The sequence below is a fragment of the Aspergillus glaucus genome, assembly GCF_001890805.1.
Source record: "Aspergillus glaucus CBS 516.65 unplaced genomic scaffold ASPGLscaffold_26, whole genome shotgun sequence".
In the NCBI taxonomy this organism is placed as follows: domain Eukaryota; kingdom Fungi; phylum Ascomycota; class Eurotiomycetes; order Eurotiales; family Aspergillaceae; genus Aspergillus; species Aspergillus glaucus.
In genome coordinates, this window is record NW_019170478.1 from 86,101 (window position 1) to 107,845 (window position 21,745).

The following is a 21,745-nucleotide window of genomic DNA, read 5'->3' on the forward strand; positions in this document are numbered from 1 at the left end:
ACATCATGTGATACATTAGCCCGAACTTAAACCATAAGTACTTGTACTACTAGAATTGAAGGCAATGAGCAAAAGTACGGAGGAGAGTGGTATAGTAGGGCTTATTATAGACTGATTAAGAAGGAAAGTTATTATGCTTGATTATTATTGTAAAAAAAACGCCAGTAGCACCGACACCGACACCGTACACCATACAGAACTGAATAACAGACAACAGAAAACCTCGCTTTTGCTTTTTGAGTTAACATCCAATGAAGTCGAAGAACATGCTAATTGAAGACAAGGCTCAAGAGAAACAACACGCTAGTAACAGTACATAGGCAAAACAAATGCTAAGTCCATCAAATAAGCCAATCCCAACATAAGCAAAACCAATGCAAAAACATAATCACAAATTGAGACAGCCAACAGACATAAACACACGCTCAAAAACAGAGACAAATAAGAAATCATCACAAAGGAGATCGCTCAAAGGACCGTGATAAATGCAACAAACCAAACCAAACAAGACAAATGGGATATACCAAGTATAATCGTCAGGTAAAACACGCAAGAAACAAGTTTCCAAATATATAGAAGTAAATAGATGGGTAGATTAGAAAGCGAACAGTGCGCTCCGCTTCTTTCCAAAAGGATAGACCACCAAAGCCGCAAGGAACAGTCCCACGGTAAAACCGATGGCGACCTGGACCATGCCGTACGCAACATCGAATGTGACTCCACGGGACTGCGCGGAAGTCATGTTCTTAGCTGCGTCCATGAAACCCTGTGTACCGTTGTTGACCACAGCGTATGGTGATGGGGAGTAGTTCATCTGCTCGGCCGCTGCAATTGCGGAAATCAAGGATCCGCTCGCGGATAGACCGGAGGGAACGAGGACCCAGATGGCGGGGAGCATGGCAGCTGCGGCGAGGCCGTGTCGGAGGCGACTGTACAAGTTTGCCAGAATGCCGACGACAAAGGCACCCACGGCGTTGGCGACCTGAGTGTTGGTGGCGAAGCGTTTCGTGGCGAAATAGTTGACAACGTAGCCTGCGAAGGCGACGAATAACATTACAGGGAGCTGGCGCCATCTCGCCTGGTTGACGAGAGCGAGGCAGATGCTGAAGAGGATGACGAATGGGAATCGTTGGAGGTATTCGTTGGGGATAGGAGAGGGAGGACAGGTGTAGTCGGTGGACGCGGTGGAATCGAGACAACCGTAGATGGCAGTACCAATGGTAATACCAAAACCGAGGAAAAGAGAGTAAATTATAGCGTAGACGAGACGGACAGATCCGGCAACCATGTTGCGCGACTGCAGTTCCAGACTGGCGCACAGCACGATGTATCCGGGGAGAATGAGGGCGATGGAGGACTGGGCCAAGGCGGAGAAACAAAAGAGTGGTTCGCCATTGTAGCGAATGCTACCAAAAGCGCGAGCGAGGAAAGAGGTCAGGATAGCGGCAGAGACTTCAAATACGTTTGCATAAAGTTCCGATCGGGGCGCCAGAACCAGCTGTAACACTCCCAAAAGGCATCCAAGGGCAAACGCGACGGGCATGTCGATAGGGCGCGCATTGAATGCAAAAGGACCCACCAAGGCAGCGGCACATCCGTGAATGAAGACGCGAAACAAGACGTGGTGCTGGTCTTTCCGCTTCATGATTTCGTCCAACCGCTGAGTGGCCTCCTCCACACCGATCACATCGTGAATAACCTCCTTGTAGATAACGTGCACGTCGGCCAATTTGCCCAACTCCACGCCTTGTGTCGACCGGACCACCTTGACCTCGGTGGTGTGTGTCGATGTATCATCGAAGGAGATAATCATGCATCCCGGAAGATACAGGAACTGGGCCTCAATCTCCAACACCCGACATGTCATGTTCATATACTCCTCCAAACGGTGAGTCGGGGCACCGAACTTCATCAACGCTCGACAGAGACGAATCACATAGTGCTGACGTGCAAGCAATTCGGCGATGTGAACAGTAATGCGAATCTCCTCCTCCAATCGTGGTCTCCCCATGCGCTTGCCGCTGTTGCTCCGCGAGCGTTTGAGCATCGCAATAGGCGAACTGATCGACTCCTTGATCGTTGAGCCAGACAGAGACGTACTCGACACGTTGGGCGATTTCTCGTACCATTTCCTGGGGCGCGGTGGAAGCTTCCAATTCGGGTCTGGCGATAGGCCTCGCGCACTCAGCTCACTGGTGCTGCCCTGCTGGGAATGCATGTATCGACCTCGTTGGTACTGGGGGTTGCTGTCACGTTGATCGTTGAGTTTGAGGAGGGCTGAGAGAATTCCACCACGGTAATGGCTTGGGCGTTCGACATAGCCGTCAGGGTCGCGCTCCCCACCTGGGCTCGTCTGTCCCGAGCGGAGTCCTGAGGACGGTGCGGGGATACGGTTCATGAAGCTGAAGTCCCGTCGAGTCATCCGCTGAACGAGCCGATGAGCTTGCGATGACGATGATGATCCTCCACCTATCGCGTCGCGCTCATCATCCGAGAAGTCGTCGTAGTCTTTGAATTGCTTTTCGGGAAGGCTGATCATGGGAATATCATCCCCATCCTCCGACGGCAATGCAGCTTCAGTGGGGGTAGACGCAATCGAAGATTGTACGCTCGACCGAGGACTAGGTTTGGGAGACTTGCCAGACCGACCAAGAAGGGATGCTAGACGCTGGGCTCGTTCCTGAGCAGAGTGGATAGCTTTTGTGCTAGTTTCATCGCTCGGAGAACTGGCCCGTGAGTGGATGGTAATACCATTGACAGGCGTTGGGGAGCTTGTGCTAATGTCGACAAGAGGCAGCGATTGGGCACCTGCGGAAACCTTGTCCGTCGATGGAATGCTGGCCGTCGGCATGGGCCTCTGGAGCAATGTCGTCGCGGTCTCTGACGCTGACCTGCCGGGTCTCTGGTCCAGGCCGTATTCACTCACAGTAAACTTAACGCGGTTCGCACTTTTCAGAATGCCTGCATTCCGATTCCTGCTGCGTGCTCCTGTGGGATCCAACGGTTGCTCTTCATTCGGGGTAGGCAAGGGGGATAGACCTGGCCATGGAGAAGATCTGCTCGCACCCCCAGATCCGTCGGTCATGCTCGAACGTCGGGACGATCCAGCGACGGGAAGATCGAAGTATCCTCCAACCATTGTAAATTATATACTTTTCCTTCTTTTCTTCTGCGCTTTTTATATGTCGAGACAAATATAAAACGTATCTCCGATCAACGGAGTCTGTCGTAATATGTTTCGTTTCGTCTTCAGTCTTTCGGTAGATAAAACAATCTTGCCCCTCGGGTATTCTCCTCCTTTCCGTGGGTGACGCTAAGAATTATGGTATGTCCTAGCCTTTGGTCAGACGGTGCATCACGAGACAAAATATGAATCTAACTGGATCTGGGGAGGTCCAGCCAGCCCCGGAAGTACGCACCTTATTAGAACAATGAGTCAGAAAGAATGAGACACGGACAGAAGAACCTTGGGACGCAGTAGTACCTTGACACTCTTATCAAAGAATTGTCAATCGGTTGGACTGACGGAGACCGAATGGGGGTAGAGGGCAGGTGCCGCTACAAGGAATGATGGTACGTCACGAATACATATCAAGATGTTCGTCGTAGCAGGTAGTGTTCCAGGGGAGCTCCACGATCAGATCGATAAGAGAATAAAGGCAGAAACAGAGATAGAGGGGAAATGGGGAGAGAAAGATGAGAAAGTGAGAGGGGCCACAGAGAAAGAGTAAGAAAGAAAGTATAATCCACCAGCACGAGGATATAACGGAGAATGAGCCAGATCGGGACAGCTGACAAAAGAAAGGTCCGCCTGATGGAGGATCAAGAGTAAAAACGGCCGTGGTTTCTGGGACAATGGAGGACAGAGAAACGGATCGAGACCAATCACTGCGTTCAGTGCACCACCCGGATCATATGCAAAAAAGATACAATCCACCTCACAAACGCCTCGCTTTTTCCACCTTGGTCTGTGTCGCAGGATTTCTTTTTAAACCAAAAAAAGGATAGGAAAAATTTCCCACTTTCCGAAGACAGGAAAATAGAGGTCGAAAGAGAAAGTGATGAGGAGAGAAGTAAACACAGAGGAGGGAGCAGGAGAATTTCTATAGCGTGGTTGTCTGGCTTTGCCACGATGATAAATCACCGGACTAGCAAAAAGGACTTGATAAAACTGGGGCGTATGAGACGACGAGTCCTGTAACGGAATCACACAGACCACCAGATTAAAAAATAACAATAATAATAATAATAATAAAATAAAGAAGAAAAAGGAAAGAGCATCATCCCTTAGGTCTAGAGGTCGGCGGTGGATGTGCCGTGGAGGTGACACCCAAACCAACCAGGGAGGACCAGAGCGGATGGCCGTGCTCAGACAGACTTCAGACACGAATAACTGTAGCAGGTTTTATTTTTAATTTTTTTTAATTTTTTTTTTTTTTTTTTTTTTTTGGTGGGCTGTAAATCCTGTATAGTACGGGTCTGGTTCCACGGGGTCCAGTACAGTATGTACTACCGTGAAGTGGCCAGAGGAGTCACATTCGGAGAAACTGCGCAACGCTGTCCTAGCGTTTAAGGTGATGATGTCTTGTTTATATTTTTGCTATTGTTAGCCAATCAGATACTCACGATGTTGAATCGCCGAATGGTGTACACTTTGATAAACACAGACAAGCACATACTAAAGTTATTTAGAGTCAGTTCAAGGACCAAGCTGAAAAAAACAAAGAATACGTATGAGTGAAGAGGAAAAGGATTCCACACAGATACAGCAATTGATTTGCTTGATAATGGAAAACAGGCATAGTGGAGCCAGAAAAACGGGTCTAAACACCTTCAGGTTCCTCTTAGCACCCGAAGGAGTCATCCAGAACTTCTGTGGATTCGCGGATCGTCCCAAAGTTAGGGGAATTTTTGTGGATTATCCAGATAAGGGGCTGAAATGGTTGAAAGGAGCAGCTCCCAAGGTGTTGTTGGCTGTGATGGATTCTGTTGTCGCCGAGGGGGTCCGCGGGATGTGCGAATAATCCGGGCCGTGACTCGGGTAGCCGATGGATGTTGCCATCAAGCCTTCCGATTTGCTGTGAGGATTTGTGTCGATCATACTGTTGCAGGCAGAGAGATAGATAGCTGATAGAAAGTGGTGGTGGCGGTACTTCGTTGAGAATGGAGCCCATTACGCAGCTCTCCCGTGCAGGTACATGCGACAAAGATAGATCGAGAATCCACGTACTAGGTAGGTGATTCATCCCATGGCTGTCACACTAATAAAATATGAAAATCGTGAAGATTGAACGTTGAGCATTGAGGGATGTGAGTGGTGGTGGTGGTAGTGGTGGTGGTAGTGGTGGTGTTATGGTGGTGTTATGGTGGAGGTTGAAGTGATCGGAGGGGAGCCGCACGTCAGGTCATACGAATACGTCCACCTCAGCCATCCCCTTTCCATATCTCTGTGAAGGATCAACAGACTCGACTGGATTGTCATTCTATGCACTGGCCATTTATTCTTTACTATCAATAGCGCTAACTGTTTCTATCTCTTTATCTGTCATATCATTACTCTTGCTATCAGTAACGGAATATCAGATACTATCAAGCGATGCGCCGGTCTTGAGACAATTGACGCCGATATAAAACAAGAACAACTCAAATTTCGCGATTTCGATGAACACGTCGACATGCGCATTCAAGCCTCCTTTTCCTGGGTTTCCTACCGCCTCCACTGTCGACTCCTTGTGCACTGTTCAGTCATCGTCACTGTGCGCACCATTGTGCAACAAAGCGAGGCATCAAGTTCTACAACCCCTTTTTGTATGATGTCAAAGGGTGTCTCAAGTTCTGCATCTTTGCTGTCAGTGAGACGTGGTCGAGTGGCCGATTGATAGCTGTCATTTATCGTCTAACTGCCCGGAGCGTTTTCTGACAGATACATCGTCCCTGGCCCCTGTATATGCGATGCATGCAGCTTGATCTTTGCATCTGACCCAGCAGCTTATTATCCTGAGACCGACCGTCACAAATCGTACTCACAAGCTTACGATCGATACAGTACGGAGTACGATAGAAACGATTAGAATCTACGGCTCGTTTCCTCTCACGAGTGCTCTGGACCTAGCCCCATCCTCCTCACAAAGCAACACTTATGGCTACGCGCATCGCTCTCTACTCAATTGCCTAATAGCCATCTCACCTGTACCCGCCTCCACAACAGCCAGCGCAATCTCAACCGAATCACCTCCCTCCACAATGCATCACACAGCACCGTCGCACAAATACCGGAGTGCATCCAAGAAATACATTACCGCCCTACCCACCTTCTCGTCCAACATCTCTTACCCGCAACGGGGTACATTCCCCCGAAGCCATTAGTGACCGAGGTTGACAGTACAACCTCGGCCAGCGCAAGGACCAATACTTAATTGTGGGATTGGGGAAGGGCTGAGGAGGGGAAAGGCGAGAACTCTGTGTGGAGGGCATGGTTGCACGAATGGGAAAGTTGGACAGGGAACGGATAGTACATCCGCGGAGGCTTGCTGATGATGTGCGATCGATGATGGTAAGTTTCCGTAGTTGGTGATATAAGTACAGCACTGGTACAGTGACGTACGCAGATGATTCTGGTTTTCCATCCTGTATACGAGGACAGTAGATCATCTGATTGGCTAAATCAAATGGAGCCCTAACAAACAGCGCATAATACGCACCATCCTCAGATCCCACTGATCCAGCTCAAGCCACGCGTAAAAAGAAAAGAAAGAAAAGCAGAAGCTAAAACAATCTAAATGAATTCGCCATCGCGATAAAGAAAAAGAAAAGCTAGAATGGGCATATATCAAAAACTACTTTCGGAGCACGCGATGGACCCGTCCAGACCCGCGCTATCTATAAATGCTTACGCTTCTTGAAAAATTTTCCACCCACGTGCATATCCAAATCCTCAAACACAGACTTTTTTCATGCCTTCCGACGCCACGCTATTTCCGATGCAATGTGCCATGTAATATATGCAGTAATATGTTTCTTTGTTTATCGCGCATGATACATTGCAGTTAGATCCAGGTACCCGTCAAGGTAATCAGGTACGAGAAAAGGCTCGGATTCGAGCTAATGCTAGCTCGAGCTCGGACTTGCTGCCCAACTGTTGTTTTTATTTCTCTTTTTTTGTTTTATTTATTTACTGTAAAGGTGCTACGGATAGAACGGGTTGGGTCATGCGGACGATATAGCTCGTTTGAGATTTGAGCTATAGCCCACTCCGTATACGAACAGAATTTTCTAGAGCAAATAACTTTCCTCTTCTGGATACTTAATCGGTTTTCGGCATGAGATTAAAACTGCTCTGGCCCTCATATAAAGCCGGTAGTCCCCAGCCAATCATCCATTCTGACTGCTCCGACATAGTCCTCTCCTCTGGCCGGAATCTCAACACTGACAACAACATCGCCTTAAACGCCCTATACTCTTCCTATGTCATTTTCTCCAGACCCATCTCAGCTCGCGGTTTTCGTATACCACACTTCAATAGATAGATTGTATTACCCTAAATCTATTCCGGAACTCGACTATCCTCAAGTTTCCAGAATGATCTCTCGAGGAAGCCCGCGTCTCTGAGGGATCTCAACATCTCCTTGGAGGTCCCCCATTGACTAATTAACCGTGATAAAGTAGACGATTGTATTAAGGGGTGACTATGGAAAGTTAGCTAGAGTACATGATGAGTAGTCCAGGAAGGTGCTCAGTCTGCCAGATCGCAGATCTACCAATTATCCGCCTGATGGTCCAATATCCCGGTCCGCTACAATAATTTTATGAGATTGTCATTTCCCTCTCTATTCCAATTCCTAGTCGTGGTTGTTTCTGATTTCGATCAGACGCCGGTGGACAATGTGTCCTTGTTTCGCTGCTGATTTCATATTTCCTGGATCCACGCCAGAGTCTGACTTGGCCCCCAACAAAAAACCGAATCTTGCGGCCAACCGCAATCATGCCATATACTAGGCTTTTCCAGGTCCGGGCTGCCAGAGCTGGTAGATAGCGGTGTAACTGCTCCTTTCCACTTGCAAACGTCTCCTTCTCGTCTCGAGCCATGCGCTTGCATTGGGCGACCAGAAAGGGGCATTTGAAGTCGGGGCCGACGGCCTGCGGAACCCATTGGGAGATATACCTATCTACGAAGCGGTTTTCCGACTCCCCTTCCAATCTGCTCGCAACATTCACGGCTCACCACCGAGTTGGGCCGAAGAGAGGCCAATTAATTACCTGTGCGCTAGCACAACGATGTCAGGAAAATTCAAAAGGTTGTGTCTGGCTGTTGTTTAACGCGTCTATGCAATGTTGAAAGCGGTGCGCGTAGTCTTCTGACTTAGAGAAATAATGTTTCATGATCATGTCCCAGATGCCAGTTATTTTTTCCCTCATAATCAGCGGGAACCACCGAGTTGATCTCAGCCTCGATAGCTTCGTCGAAATAGAAACGATTCAACTAGATGTGGGAGGTGGTGATCATCGGAATGGACTGGTTGAGAAAGGAGATGGTCGGTCGAGTATGTCCTTCTTATAAAGCTTCCGAACTTCCAAAGCAAAAACCGTACCATGTCCGATGCCAACTTAAAGTAAATCATCGGTGAATACCCAGCGATGATAGCTTTTAGAATCCCGGGTATTCCATCGGATCGCGCATCTGCCTTTCTGGACTTTGCTTTCTGTTTCTCGTTTGTGGAGTAGCGACGCTTTTGGTGCTGCATCCTTTTGAGAAATCTCAAACAGGTTGTCAACCAGCCTGGTTTTCTTTGGCTGTCGTCGATGATGGCATGCTTGCAATTGAATAAATATCCGAAGATTCTTTCTGGACAAGGTTCCTGGATCCAAATGCCAATCAAAAGTTCAAATATTGATTTTCACGAGGGTGTCGACTCGCAGTCGACCATGTGGTCATTTCATAATTGTCCGCAAACTCGTATAAATGGATGTAAAATCATGTTTAGCTGTCGAGGGCTTTTGAGTTTGTCGTGTGTATTAAAATCCCATTCAAGATGCAAGCAATGGGTCCTCTCTTTGTTCTGGGTTTCTCGCACACATCGATCAACGATAGTTGCCAGTAGGCTAAACACACTGAGCAGTGTCTATGGCTCCTTTGATGGAAGACACCACTGTTAAATCCTGGTCTGGGACGGAAATCAGCATCATTGAGGAAAAACAATAGAAGACATGTTATGTACTTACCTGGGATGGGAAACGCAACATAGCACTGCAACATTGCAGACACTGCAAAGATATTCAAAGCCACTTTAGTATCACGCAGGCTTTGAGAAAAGCAGTACAGACAACGAGGATGGGTGGCTCGCCAGAGCTGAATGACGAGAAGTCATTTTCATCTTCATACCATCCTGGAGGTGGGTTGTACGTTATTCAGTTAAGGTAACCCCTAGTAGGTCTTCTCTTTCCATTTAAGAGCCAGTAGCACTAACTAGCGTAGTTTGCATTTGGCTTCCTCATTGTGGATGGTGGACAGCAGAGACGCAATTCAACTTGTAGATATGATCAAAGGGTGTCATCGGATACTACTTGAGGCTTAGGAACATCACACTTGATTGAGATTTTAGAAACTGTGTCTAATAAATGGGGCCACAAGCAGTGAATTGTCTGTGGCTTAGTGATATTATGTTGATAGCATTCACTAGCAGGCTAGATGATAGAAAGGAACCAGAAGTAGCTGTCATCTTCAGTGTGTATTTTGCCTGTGTATACTGGTTTCTTTCCTTTTAGTATCCATGCCCCATCATCTTGCCTCTCTGGTGCTATCGTCTACAATTGCCCTCTACGGAATCCTTCTCCGTTCAAAAGGGTGACGGACGAAAGATTGCTTCTAGTACGTGATTCTAGATAAACGGTCAGTACTTAATCAAGACACTCGTATCCTGTTGCATCGTACCATGAGAATTAGCCGTTGCTTGTTGTGTACTCACCACGGAACAGCCAAACACAGTCCTTTAAATCGGAACTCCTCCCGAGCCTCCCTCTCCCCTATAAGCTTGGCGAGAAAGTCGATAACATGGTTGCGCTCCGACTCTACCGTTCACGTCTCCTCGGGGTGGTAAACACAATAGCAGCACAACCGGCATGTCTACACCTTGGGCTGACAACCGACGGACACTTGAGAGATGTGCCGCTTTTCAGGGGTATTGAAGTGAAGAAGGGGGGCAGCGATATCGATGAAGCGAAACTTCAACTTGATAAGGTTATGAGAGATGACACCGCATCGGTGTTGCGTTTAACTTGAAACATTTCGTCTAGAACGGTCACCAACGTGGTAGACGAAGCCGACAGTCCCGGCCGGCACCTCGGGGTGCCAGCAAACAGATGTTCTTTCTACCGGTCACCGCAACATATGGAAAATGGTGTAGAAAACTGGGCAAATTGGGACCCTACATGTTCCAATGCTCTTGAACGTCGCGCCCTTTCTCTTCCTGGTCGCGTCGCTGGCCGGATGTGACTGGAAAGATGATGGCAACAGACAATTAGGAGAGTGGGATGTCGCCTTGTCAATGCACCCATCAGGGCTGGAGGTTTTATCTCCATGAAAAGGAGTGCCTTCTTATTTTCGAATTCGGAAATTGCGCGGAATCATGTCCGTTTGCCTGCTTTTCCAGGACGGATTTAAGCCTGCAAAATGGCGATTTGCGTGAGTTTTATGCCAATAAAGCTAGCAATAGCCAAGAAATGAGAGTTGCCCTTCTGCTGCCGATAAATGTCGGGCTGTCAGGGCCAGTAGTCCAAAACGAAAAACTGTTTCTGCGTTGTTTAATGTCGATCCACACATTCGGTCAACATATGCAAGAAGGAGAACAGACTAGAACTCCAGAAAGGGTTCAACCCAATGGTCCCTGCTCATTACAAAAGAAAAGACACCAGGACTTGAAATATGGGACGTCATAATGAAGCACTATTTCCCAAGGTCCGTGGGATATGTGTCCGTCGACCGGTCTCAAGACTCCATCGCAGGGGCGTCGTTGTTCGATCTCCCATCAATGGATTCCTCGTCTGAACGCCGGGCCAAAAAAAGAGTCGAAAAGCCAGTGCCTACCAGCTCTGGCGGTCCAGATCTAAAACGATATCACGGCTAGTCCAGAACTCAGCTTTAATATTGCGGTTTTGTTAGTATTCGCGTTCTACCCTTTCGTGCGTCGTCTTTAACGCATGCTATGTCACGGTACAACCGCACTTGTTATTTGCAGGTCTAACCTGTTACCATGCAAATGGGCATCGAAAAACTCGCACATATCATACACTGCAAGCTAAAAGCCCTCCTGGCAGCTGCTGGCTAGGAGAAGGCCGTAGCCCTGATGCTTCTATTGCAGGGCTTAGTCTTCTTGGTTTGCAATCGCCTATAGAATTTCGATTGGAGTTTGGTCCAAAAATCAAACAAAATTTTACCACTAGACAATGGGGTGCTTGTTCCGGTTTCTATTCCCAGGCAAACGAAACCCCATCTATGGGCTAGTCGCAATTGGGCATATATTGACAATGGGTCAATAAACACGTCGAATCTCTCGCCTGGAACATGCAGATACGAAATGCACCTGGATGGTCACATTGAGCACTGTTCCCACTAGCCCTGTTCTACTTTGCGATGCCGTCGATTTCCTTTTGCCGACGACACTCGTCAGTTTCGCCTTGGCGCCACCATTTACTGGTGATTATTGTTCATGGAATGGTCAACCCGTGGACAAATAGGTTAAAGGATTCGTGGGAGATTTTGGACGAGGTCAATATTGTCTCGAAGCGAAAAGCAGCTGATGCTTTTCTCAAGCTTGACCCGAATCATCGAAACCACGTTGACTGCAGTTATAGATACTAGTCATTCTAGTTGACATCCGCAAGAAACTGGCTTGCGACGACCGTTTACTTGAGCCGGCTTCTGCGACACAAAAAACCATTACTTCCGATAAATACCAGCGCGGTGTGCTTCTCCGATTGTGGGTATCGATATCAAGAGGGAAAGAAAAAAAAAAAAAAAAAAAAAAAAGATTGGGAACCAGGAATCGCAGTTCTCGTCGTTGATGGTTTATAAATAAACTCGCAACATTCAGGATTTATGAAGATATGCCAGTAAACTTCGCATGGATATGCATCAGTACATACAAGCCAGAGCAAGCAGCAAGGGCTTTTCTCATTACTTGGGAATCCCTTATATGCGATCTATACATGAGCTGCAACTCGACAGCACTGACAACACCCGCTGACGTTCGAGCCAGTGCGTTTTTCCTAATGCCTACCCTCACAGCAAGGAACACGTGAGAGGAATCGACAAGAAAGTGCTTGTTCTTCCATGGCTCTGGTTTTATGTACATAAACATACAGTCCGCGAGACCGAGGCTCAATTATTTATTCTGATGAAGATGACATGGAGATGGTTGAAGAGGATGACCGAGAAACACAGCATATCTTAGATGATGCATGAGTATGGAACACTGCAGTCAACCGAAACATAGTCTCATGTTAGGATCTGGAATACTACCCTAACTATTGTGTATATAATCTTACATCAGATTGAGATGATAGTTACCATTGATATACATCCAGTCATATCCATTTATCCCACCTGCCTATCTACCGACCAGCCTATCCTACTACCATCCAGAAGAACCTCGCAACGAAACCTCGCAACAGAAAAAACGCCCATAACTCCATTGCTTGCTTTCCATGCCAACAATAAACCCAATCCAGAATCAAATCAAATCAATCCGAAAGTAAAATCAACGAGCGTATATCCACATAATCTAACAGCAAATAAGCGAAACGAAAGTAGAAAGAGAACCAACTACCGCCTCTCAACCCGACTCAAAGCCCCCAGAATAACACCCAAGTCCTCCTTCGGCTTTTCTCGTAGTACAACCTTCTCTTTACTGCCGTCTTCCTCGCTCTCGCCGTCACTGCTACCCTCAATAGCAAGGCGATACATCGCATTCCGTGCGTCTCGCTCGTCAAGCCGTTCCGCGCAGATCCGTAGGACGCGCGATGATACCCTGTCTGACATGGAGCGGTAGAGTTCGATGTCGTGGATACCTGCGGCTAGGGAGTCAAGGGTTGGTGCTAGGTTGCCGGTGATGCGGGAGAGGCGTGAGGCGACTGCTGATGGTGGTATTGGGGGGAGGGGTGTTGAGGATGTATTTGTTGTGGACGATGATGAGGGCTCGGGTTCGGGGGCCGGTTCCGCGGTTGGTTCTAGGGAGGCGAGGATCTTATGTTGGGAGGGGTCGAGGAGGGATAGGTCGATCTTGGTGTCTGTTTCTGATGGCCTTGGCGTTGGTGCTGAGTCGGGTTGTGACGGTTCGTCGGGCTTGTGTATTGGCGGTTTGATACGGGGGATGGATGGTGGTCGGAGGAGTGCGTTCATGGAATGTCGTTCTCGTTGAAGCCTATTTCGTATTAGTACTTGTCACTGATCCGTCTTCGACATGGTGAGCTTACCGTTGTATTTGTTCTTCCAACTCCTTAATCTTCTCGGCGTTCTGAACATTCTTCGGATGCGGCTTCTTAACCACTACAGCAGGCGGCGCTGAATCTTCCCGCCCAAACCAATTGGACAGCTCGGAATTTGTCGAGAAATCTTTGAGTAATTCCTCTTGGATCACGCGTGCTGTATCACGTTAGCTTTATTCTTAAGCTCGACACCACGCTACATACCTGCTAGCCGCGCACTCTCGTCCTCAGACCGTGATCCTGAAGGCTTGTCGCCCATTGCGCGAGTCGCACACCAAATCAGTAGTTGTCGCATTCGTCGAGGTTCTGGTAAATCGGGGCCAATGTGTTTGTAGAAATCCGCCGTGTTGACTTCCTTGTGAGGCAATGCTGTAGACATTAGCATCTTCACCTTGTCATTCCGATAAAAAGGTCTCACCATTCGACGCCCCAGAATCAATCAACGAACTCGCTCGTCGCCCCCTCATCCCTAAACTACTCCGTCGATTCCCCTTCTCCGACTTCGCCGCCGTCCTCATCTCCTTATTCCGCTGCATAACCGGCGTATCAGCCATAGGCAACGTAATCTTAGTACCCTGCTGTTCCGGCGAAGCAAAGCCATTCCTCTCGTCCGGTTTCGATTTACTAGGTCTTCCTTTCCTGCGCTTCTTCTCTGCGGCCGCTGCATCGGACTGGTCGTGTTTCCGTGACGACCGCTGCGCATTATCCGGTTGTGGTTGCGGTTGTGGTTCTGGTTCGACTGATGCTTTCGTCCCTCGTGTTGATCGCTTCGGTCGCTCCTCCACGACGTCTGTGAACTTTTCTTGCGCTTGCGGTTGCGCCTGTTTCTTTGGTCTGCCTCGTCGCGGCGGCGATGCTTGCCGCGGGGCATCCTCAGGGGCTGAACTGGGAACTTCGGGAATCGGTTCGATCGACGACCTAACCTTCTTCGACGGCAGACGAGTAAATTGAAACCCCTCTATATCTTCATCAAACGACGCTAGCGCCATAGTCAGCCACATCCACCATCACATTCCCCTCAACCCCCCTCCCTCCGGAACAGAACTCACCATTCTTCCTCTTCTTCTCCGCCTTACTCCCATTCCCATTCCCATTCACAATTTCGTCACTTTTATCCTGATTATTCATGCTTAATCGCGCACTAGCTCGCCTCGGTCTACCTCTGCCAGACCCGGTCCCAGACCCGGCGGATGGCGCAGGACGCGCCTGCGCCTGGGTCGTTGCCATATCAATAGTCCTCAACGCTTCGCGACGCTTCGTTTTGGTTGTGGTAGTGGTGGCGGAGACAGTGATGGTCATGTCAGGACTGACTGCGCCTAAGGTAAGGTGGGTCGGGGTCGGAGTTGTTTTTGTTTTGGTCGTACTGGCGGGGGAGGGTGAGTGAGGGGTGGTGTCTTAGATTAGACGGATGAAGGTCCCCCTCGTAAAGTAGAATATTGTAGCGCAGCACTTCCGTCCAATTCAATGGTAATCGTATATTCCAGCGAACGGAGCCGTTATTCACGCGATCGGTCTGTCGTGTGGTCGATTTCAATTTCCCCCCAAACAACAACAACAATCTTGCAACCCAACGCAATACACAACGCAGCAGTCGCAACCAATCCAACGCGTGCTTATACTATCCCGCTTCAATCGTAATCCCGCCAATATCCACAATAACCCCGATATGCGCTCGTCGCAGCAAGAGGGGTGGCGGTAATCTCGTTCTGACGGGGTGGTGGGTGGTGACGACGGAGAAGTTGTGATTTTGCCGGAGTCGCGTTTTGTCGCCGGTCGCACGGCCTTTCGAGCCGCAATCGATGGGTGGGTGGGTGGTATTTTCGGATAAAGGAAACTGAGTATAAGTGTCGTTTGGCGGTTTCTGGCACCAGGGCCTTGCGCGGGCTTGGTATGGGAATCTTTGGCGTCGGGTTTGACTGGGATTTGGCTCTTGCGAGCCGCCGCAGCACGCGGTTGTTTTGGTCGGCGGCGCGTGGGGATCCGCGCTATGCCGTTTTGGGACACTCACAACTACAACGCTCTACATAGGACACTCTGCATATAACACAGTAAATACTTGTATGTAGATAAAAATAATTGTATATGCAGATATGTACTTCACTCTATCACCACCAACTAAATGTTACTACATAATGCCACAAGGCCCCTGTCCTTGCCTCAACGCTAAATGCTGCAAAATGACATGGACAATGTATGACACCGCTAAAATGCACAATGAATGAAAGAAAACGAAAGGAAATAAACACAAAGACACTACTGAATCCCAGACGGTTCGGTCGGCGGTGCCAGACTGCCTTCGATCCGTCGTTTAGCGGCCTGCATTTCCTCCACTGTAACATTCTCTTTCTTGGGGAAGTCCGGCTCAAATTGGGGAATTTCGGGGCTGTGGCCTATGGACATGCCCACGCGGACCTGTTTTCGTGTTAGTGGGTGCTGCTAGCTGGTGGCAGGGAAAAGGGTAAACGTACCAAAGTCTCCAGAGGACCTCTTGAATTTTCCACCAAGTCAGAATCAAAACTGATCTTGTCATCTTCGAACAAAACGAGAAGGGTACTTCCGCCGAATTTGAAGTATCCAAGTTCTTCCCCACGAGCCACCTTCTCTCCGGCCTGACGGGTGATCACCGTGCTGCCGACCATCATTGCTCCGACACAGATGACCATGACGCGGCCGTGGGCAACTGAATCGATCGGGACCAAGATACGCACGTTCTCGCCGTAGACATCTAGTGCAGAGCGAATAGCCATCGGGTTCACCGTGTAGTACTCGCCTTCAATCATCTTTGGCGTCCCCATGACACCGTCCACGGGAATGTGGAAACGGTGATAGTCCTGAGGGGCGAGGCGGAAGATTCCGAGAGCACCGTTCTTGTACCGGTTGACATCCTCGGGATAGGCGTCACCGAGAAGTCTTTCAAGGGAGAATTCTCGACCCTTGACCCAGATACTAGTAGCCTCGCTCATCCGGTCAAAGACCACTGAGCGGCAGTCGGCGGGAGACACGGCGATCCGGGGCTCCTCAGGGGCAGAGCATGGTCGAGCATCGGGCTTCAGTTGCCGGTAGAAGAATTCGTTGAAGTTCTTGAACTTCTCGATCGGCAACAAGACTTCCGACATGTCAAGCTGGTGGAAACCGATAAAGTCCTTGATTTGGCTTGCGGAGTCGGGGTCATCGTATTTCTTGCCCTGCTTGATACTCATAGACTTCAGGATGCGACGGACTACGAAATCTGGTCAGCTTCTATTCCACTAACGCCATATGGGGAAGAGATGTCATACTTCTCTTCTTCTCCATATCCCGACTCTTTAATCCCTTGTACAGCAAGCGAATACCCAAGCGCACGTAAACACTCATACGCTCCTCGTTGATCTGACCAGTAATCCGATCTTGAACAAGAATGTTGGCCGAGTTGGCACCCAGCTTGTACCCACCGTAAGAGATCTTCGTGATCACCTTGGTGTACCACTTACGCTGCGCTTGGCTGGACGTAACGAAGCCACCCATAACGAGGTTGTCGACTTGTCTCCAGTCGCGGCTTGCGCAGGTAGCAATATGAGTGATGATATCCGCATCCGACCGCTTCTCAAGACGCGGCTGGTGACATAAGGGGCATTCACGGATTTCAACAACATGCTCTTCACCCCGCTCATCGCCCAAGTCATCTGGCTGGAGATCATCTTCGGTAACGCCAGGCTGCTCGTCACTGGGCAGTGTGGGCACAGATGTGCCTTGTGTGTCCATATTGGATGGGAAGCTAGTGCTGGTTTCCGCGGCAAGGTCGTCACTGCTAGACGGCTCTTCGCTATCCTGGCTACCAGACGACGGCGTGTGCGATCTCATAGCGACTCTCGGATCCTTTTGCAGATTCTGCAAGGTGTCTTCCAGACAAATGACGACTTGGTCGAATGACAAGTCCATCGTTTCCAACGGCTCATTCGCAGCCTGGAAACGCTGGAAGAAACTCTCAATTGTAGCTTCCTTCAGAGTCGAACCAAGAGTATCGAGCATTGTCGTCAATTCCGTCTTGTCGATACGGCCGCTGTCATCAGCATCGTACTGCCGGAGCATAAGTCGCCAGAACTGCTGACGAAGTGCACGGTACGGTAGGTATTTGGCTTTGATGACAAGTTCTGGCGAGTGTTTATCTTCCCATCGTTCCTTGTGCTTCAGAATAAGAGTAATTTTGTACGTTTTAAGACCATCCGTATCCAGTGGAGCGATGCCGCCGTCAGGGGTAGCGTTTGCGGATGCTTTGAATGTACCTTTGCTTTCCTCATCCCTTTCTTCCACTTCTTCCGGTGCCGCTAGCTCCTCCTCTCCAATCTCCGGTACAACGATTGGAGGAATCGACGGTGGTGGTTCATGCTGGGAATGGCGTGAAATCGAGCGGCCTGAGACTGAAGTGGCTGAGCTGCGAGACTTCAGGGAAGGCCTCATTGGGAGCTTTTGAGTAGAAGAGGAAGGACTGGTTCCAACTCTGGAGCCGGATTTTGAAGCTGCATCTTCAGCCCCGGTCGGGTCTAGTGTCGGGTCGAGAAATTTGTACAAGCCCGTTTCAGGATCCGATTCTGGCGCGGATTGGATGAGGGTTTGAAGCGGGAAACCGGCCGAAGCAACAAAGTCGTTACCAGAGAACTTGTCACGGTCGACCACTGCGAAGCTGATTGTAAATGATTGCTCGTGCCTCATGACCTGGAAAACCATCTTCTCGTTGTATTCTGGGTTCAAGTTGTGGCGGATAACGGGAGTTCTGAGCGTCTTCCTCCCTAGTGAAGTGACAACGAATGGGTCCATGTCAAAGGATGTCCGAGTGACTGCAACACGTTAGTTAGTGACCTGGAGAGATATTCGCTGTGATCTGGCTGGACATACCGTTCTTTTCTGGCGGAAGGTCTGTGACACGGACGATCTCCATGAACACGATGCCCTGCACTCCGTTGCCCACGCCAGAAAACTGATATGCCCTAGCCGCTAAGCTCTTGTTTCTCAGACTTTTCAGACGAAGACGCCTCCTGCGTTTTTCGGCGACCTCGGGTTCGTCGGCATCGTCGGAGGTCTCTTCGTCTCGGTCGATATCTTCCAAGTCCTGCGAAGATTCCTGAGGGGAGTAGTCTTCCTCCTCGCCGTAGCAAACGAGATTCTGGAATTTGTGGTATGTGTCCTGGGCCGATGCCATAGGATTCGCGGTATCGACCAGGGAAAACTGCAGAAGAATCTCTCCAGAGACGGTGCTATCCTTCTTGCGGGCCGGTCGCCGTTTCGATTCGAGAGTGTACCATTTCGGCTTTATAAAGTCAGCTCAGGGTCCCAGAACAGACTCCGGATGATATTGCGACACCCACCTCTCGATGTATCTCACCCTCTTGGAAAATATCCTCGAGGGGAATATCAAACTCTCCCATGTAGTCCTTGCCAAACCGGTCATGATCCCAGCAAATACACTCCAGCAGCGGAACCCCGACCACGGGCATCTCGAACGCGACGTTCCATTCTGGATTCAGGGTCTTTGATATCGTGGGGGTCGACTGTCGGGAATCTCCGAGCGTAACAATCAAATACTAAGACACGTTGCAGTCAGCCTTCCTGGCTCGGGATCTTGGTACCATGTTCTCGCGACAATGCTCACCGGATCACTCGTTCCGCCTCGATCTTTCGGCGCAAGGTCTCTTCCCTAGTAATTGAGAAATTGCGTTAACGTCCAAGCGGTCAACAGGAGGGAAACAGGAATTCGATTACTCACTTTCAGCACGGCGACCTTGAGAATCAACGGCTTCTCTGTTCCTCGCGACGGACTTGGCGTGCGACTCTGCCCCGGAGTCGGGGCCCTCGAGCTGAGATGCGAACTCAGCCGTTGCGGTATGGGTAACCGGACCATGGTGGTGGCGAAATTATTGGGAATGCGGGGATTATGAGGGAAGACGTCACGTCAGACAGAGCGTCGCGACTTTCTCTGCCCTGAGATTAACGAGGCGGAGGATATAGACGGAGGAGAGGAAAGGAGAGTAGAGGTGGGCGCGCTATGAGAGAGAAAGACGATTGGGGGGGGAAGAAAAGGGATTAATTGATGGAGGCTCAACCGTCAGAGCACTGCCGATGTTTGTCGCTGCTAATAAATGGACTCTCCCAATTCCCGGGTCGATCTCGATCCGTCCGGTCGATCAGAGAGCCAATCAACTCGGCCGTACAAGCGATACCGCCAGAGGTAATTATTCAGAGAGGAGGTTAGTTATGGAAGTTTATTAGATTGTGTCAATTGGAAGGGCTATGAGGGATGAGGGATAACCAGCCGGAAAGCATGGAAAGAAGGCAGTGGAGTTCTATATATATCAAGTGGGCTGGTGTATAAAATTATGAAGTTCAGCCATGACAACCTAAGCCACAGTCAATGGTTACATCTTTCCAGGGTACAGGCGCATAACGTGCACTCTGATATAATTTCCCCAAAAAATGTCATTCAAAACCGTTTGAACTTGATATGTACATGCCCGATCTAGGTCTTTGATTGGCCGGTGTGCTAGGGGCAGAAAGTGGCTGCCTACGCACTGTGCCACTGTCGACACCTGTATTGGTCATGTGATTTATCCCAGATTTCTGCCTGAAAATGCCTCTCGGATCTGGCTCGGGAATGAATTCTCAGACCCAGCTTGTCTTGCATAGCCTGTCGGATCGTCGCGAAACCTAAAGACATTGTCAACGATGGAGGGATACGCTCTAGCTACAGGGTGAACTACGGTAGCACAGTATTATTGATTCACTATGAACTGCTTGATAATTGCAATATAGTTGAAGATGTTGAAGACTAATCAGTATCAGTGCGCAATTTAAGAACTGAAGAGCTTCCTGACTTGAATCCTGACCTAGAAACTGCAGGGACATATATCTGATTCTCTGTATCATCAAAGTCTTCCAAGACAAGATGAACATCCGCAGCATTGTTTCCCACAATCTTGAAATAGGTTATTGCAGTTAGGCATAATGCCAGCCGCTTCTCTCCTTTATCCCCTTGGTAATGAGATCGGTCCTGGTTTTTCCAGAAGCCCATCACAGTCTTTCATGTAGACATATTGTTGAAAATTGCCAGGATGGCGTTGTTACGTCTGCCCATAATGTCGCTTGGTCTGTCAAATCTCCTTATTTTGCCTTTGCCGTCATTGTTGGGTTATTGAGATGAAACAAGATCCTGTCTAATGGACCGAGGATCTTGTCTCTATCTCCAGTTTTTTTTTTTTTTTTTTTTTTTTTTTTTTTTTTTTTTTTTTTGCAAAGGTTATCAGAAGTATAAGATCCGCAATACCGTACTTCGTTTTCTGTGAAGGTTGCGAGATTCATATAACCCTCCATGGGAACAAGGGAATCATAGAGTTGGTTGAGAGGAAAGAGACAAGCTCATGGGCTGTTATTATTCTCATAATAACAGCGTACTGACCCGAAACGGAAGACATCCCTAATATAAGGCACATTGTAACAACTTCATGAGAGTATCAGCTCATGGCCAAGCAGGCTGGTACGCGAAGAGACCTACCACGTAAATAGCACCGGTATTCATTCCTGGGATTGTTAAAGATGCCCTCTTCTTCTATTGGGAAAATGTGCATCGCTTCATACCCCTACCACCTATCTGGGGGCACAGAGACACACTGTAGTGAATCAATCTTCGAGTAGACATAAGATGCTATGAGAGTGGATGGGTGAAAAGAGAGATAGTAGGAAAAGAGGTTTACTGCCAATGCTCCCCAATTCGGAAAACCTGGATCCCCTCTCCTACTCGTCTCGTTCTTTTTTCCTTCTTTCCACCATAATCCTCAACACAAGTGTCAACACCTTCATCACCCCCAGAATGAAACAACAGTCGACCCTGACAATACCGAAGACCTGAATCCAGAATGGAAACTCGCTGTTATCACAGACAGTTTTTAGAGAACCTTCAACTCAACAGGGCTTCAAAGCTATCATGGCCTATATTTATTTATTTACAATTGACCAAAGAGCACAAAATAAAAGCTCGAAGAAGAGGTTTAGAGACCAGCCTAAAACGATGTCTCTATCAGACCGCCAAATGGATGAATCCCGTGGAAATAGAAACGAGGACACACGCAACAGTGTGGTGCGTACTTCTGCGGAACGCAGTAAGAAGTACTGTATACAGACTTGAGAACAAATGTCGAAGAGACCAGACACACTTAAAAGACTCAATGGTCTCGGGTTACAATTGCCCCGAGAAAGAGAGTGCGCTGCTGGCGGAAAACCTATGCTAAACACGGAAAGA

The 21,745-nt window shown here is 48.8% G+C and overlaps 4 protein-coding genes across 4 annotated transcripts; 1 reads left to right on the forward strand and 3 right to left on the reverse strand.

Annotated features, from left to right (window-relative positions):
• Window positions 1-595: 595 nt before the first annotated feature.
• Window positions 596-3,139, reverse strand: ASPGLDRAFT_69655 (threonine/serine exporter family protein; the record flags this gene model as incomplete). Its single annotated transcript, XM_022549392.1, has 1 exon — window positions 596-3,139. The coding sequence occupies one exon, from the start codon at window positions 3,137-3,139 to the stop codon at window positions 596-598; it is 2,544 nt and encodes an 847-aa protein (XP_022396705.1).
• A 2,322-nt stretch (window positions 3,140-5,461) lies between these two features.
• On the forward strand, window positions 5,462-6,214 carry ASPGLDRAFT_895541 (uncharacterized protein). The gene is made up of 3 exons (XM_022550468.1): window positions 5,462-5,848; window positions 5,924-6,139; window positions 6,194-6,214. Exons 1-2 carry the CDS (start codon window positions 5,676-5,678, stop codon window positions 6,069-6,071), a joined length of 321 nt encoding a protein of 106 aa, XP_022396706.1. The 5' UTR covers window positions 5,462-5,675; the 3' UTR covers window positions 6,072-6,139; window positions 6,194-6,214.
• A 6,603-nt stretch (window positions 6,215-12,817) lies between these two features.
• ASPGLDRAFT_29297 (Mis12-Mtw1 family protein) lies at window positions 12,818-14,778 on the reverse strand (the record flags this gene model as incomplete). Its single annotated transcript, XM_022543836.1, has 5 exons — window positions 12,818-13,415; window positions 13,468-13,636; window positions 13,684-13,848; window positions 13,898-14,458; window positions 14,529-14,778. The coding sequence occupies 5 exons, from the start codon at window positions 14,776-14,778 to the stop codon at window positions 12,818-12,820; spliced, it is 1,743 nt and encodes a 580-aa protein (XP_022396707.1).
• Window positions 14,779-15,565: 787 nt separating this feature from the next.
• On the reverse strand, window positions 15,566-19,382 carry ASPGLDRAFT_51924 (putative phosphatidylserine decarboxylase Psd2). The gene is made up of 7 exons (XM_022547639.1): window positions 19,220-19,382; window positions 19,106-19,150; window positions 18,822-19,037; window positions 18,352-18,763; window positions 16,758-18,293; window positions 15,948-16,699; window positions 15,566-15,891 (listed from the first exon to the last, which is right to left on the reverse strand). The coding sequence occupies exons 1-7, from the start codon at window positions 19,352-19,354 to the stop codon at window positions 15,733-15,735; spliced, it is 3,255 nt and encodes a 1,084-aa protein (XP_022396708.1). The 5' UTR covers window positions 19,355-19,382; the 3' UTR covers window positions 15,566-15,732.
• Between the last annotated feature and the right edge of the window lie 2,363 nt (window positions 19,383-21,745).

Bases quoted from the DNA above. Each gene is read 5' to 3' on its own strand.
- ASPGLDRAFT_51924 (XM_022547639.1), bottom strand. From the start codon at position 19,354: ATGGTCCGGTTACCCATACCGCAACGGCTGAGTTCGCATCTCAGCTCG. The intron at 19,151-19,219 runs GTGAGTAATCGA...CTCAATTACTAG, and splicing joins TCAAGGTCGCCGTGCTGAAA to GGAAGAGACCTTGCGCCGAA. The intron at 19,038-19,105 runs GTGAGCATTGTC...AACGTGTCTTAG, and splicing joins GAGGCGGAACGAGTGATCCG to TATTTGATTGTTACGCTCGG.
- ASPGLDRAFT_895541 (XM_022550468.1), top strand. From the start codon at position 5,676: ATGCGCATTCAAGCCTCCTTTTCCTGGGTTTCCTACCGCCTCCACTGT. The intron at 5,849-5,923 runs GTCAGTGAGACG...GTTTTCTGACAG, and splicing joins TCAAGTTCTGCATCTTTGCT to ATACATCGTCCCTGGCCCCT.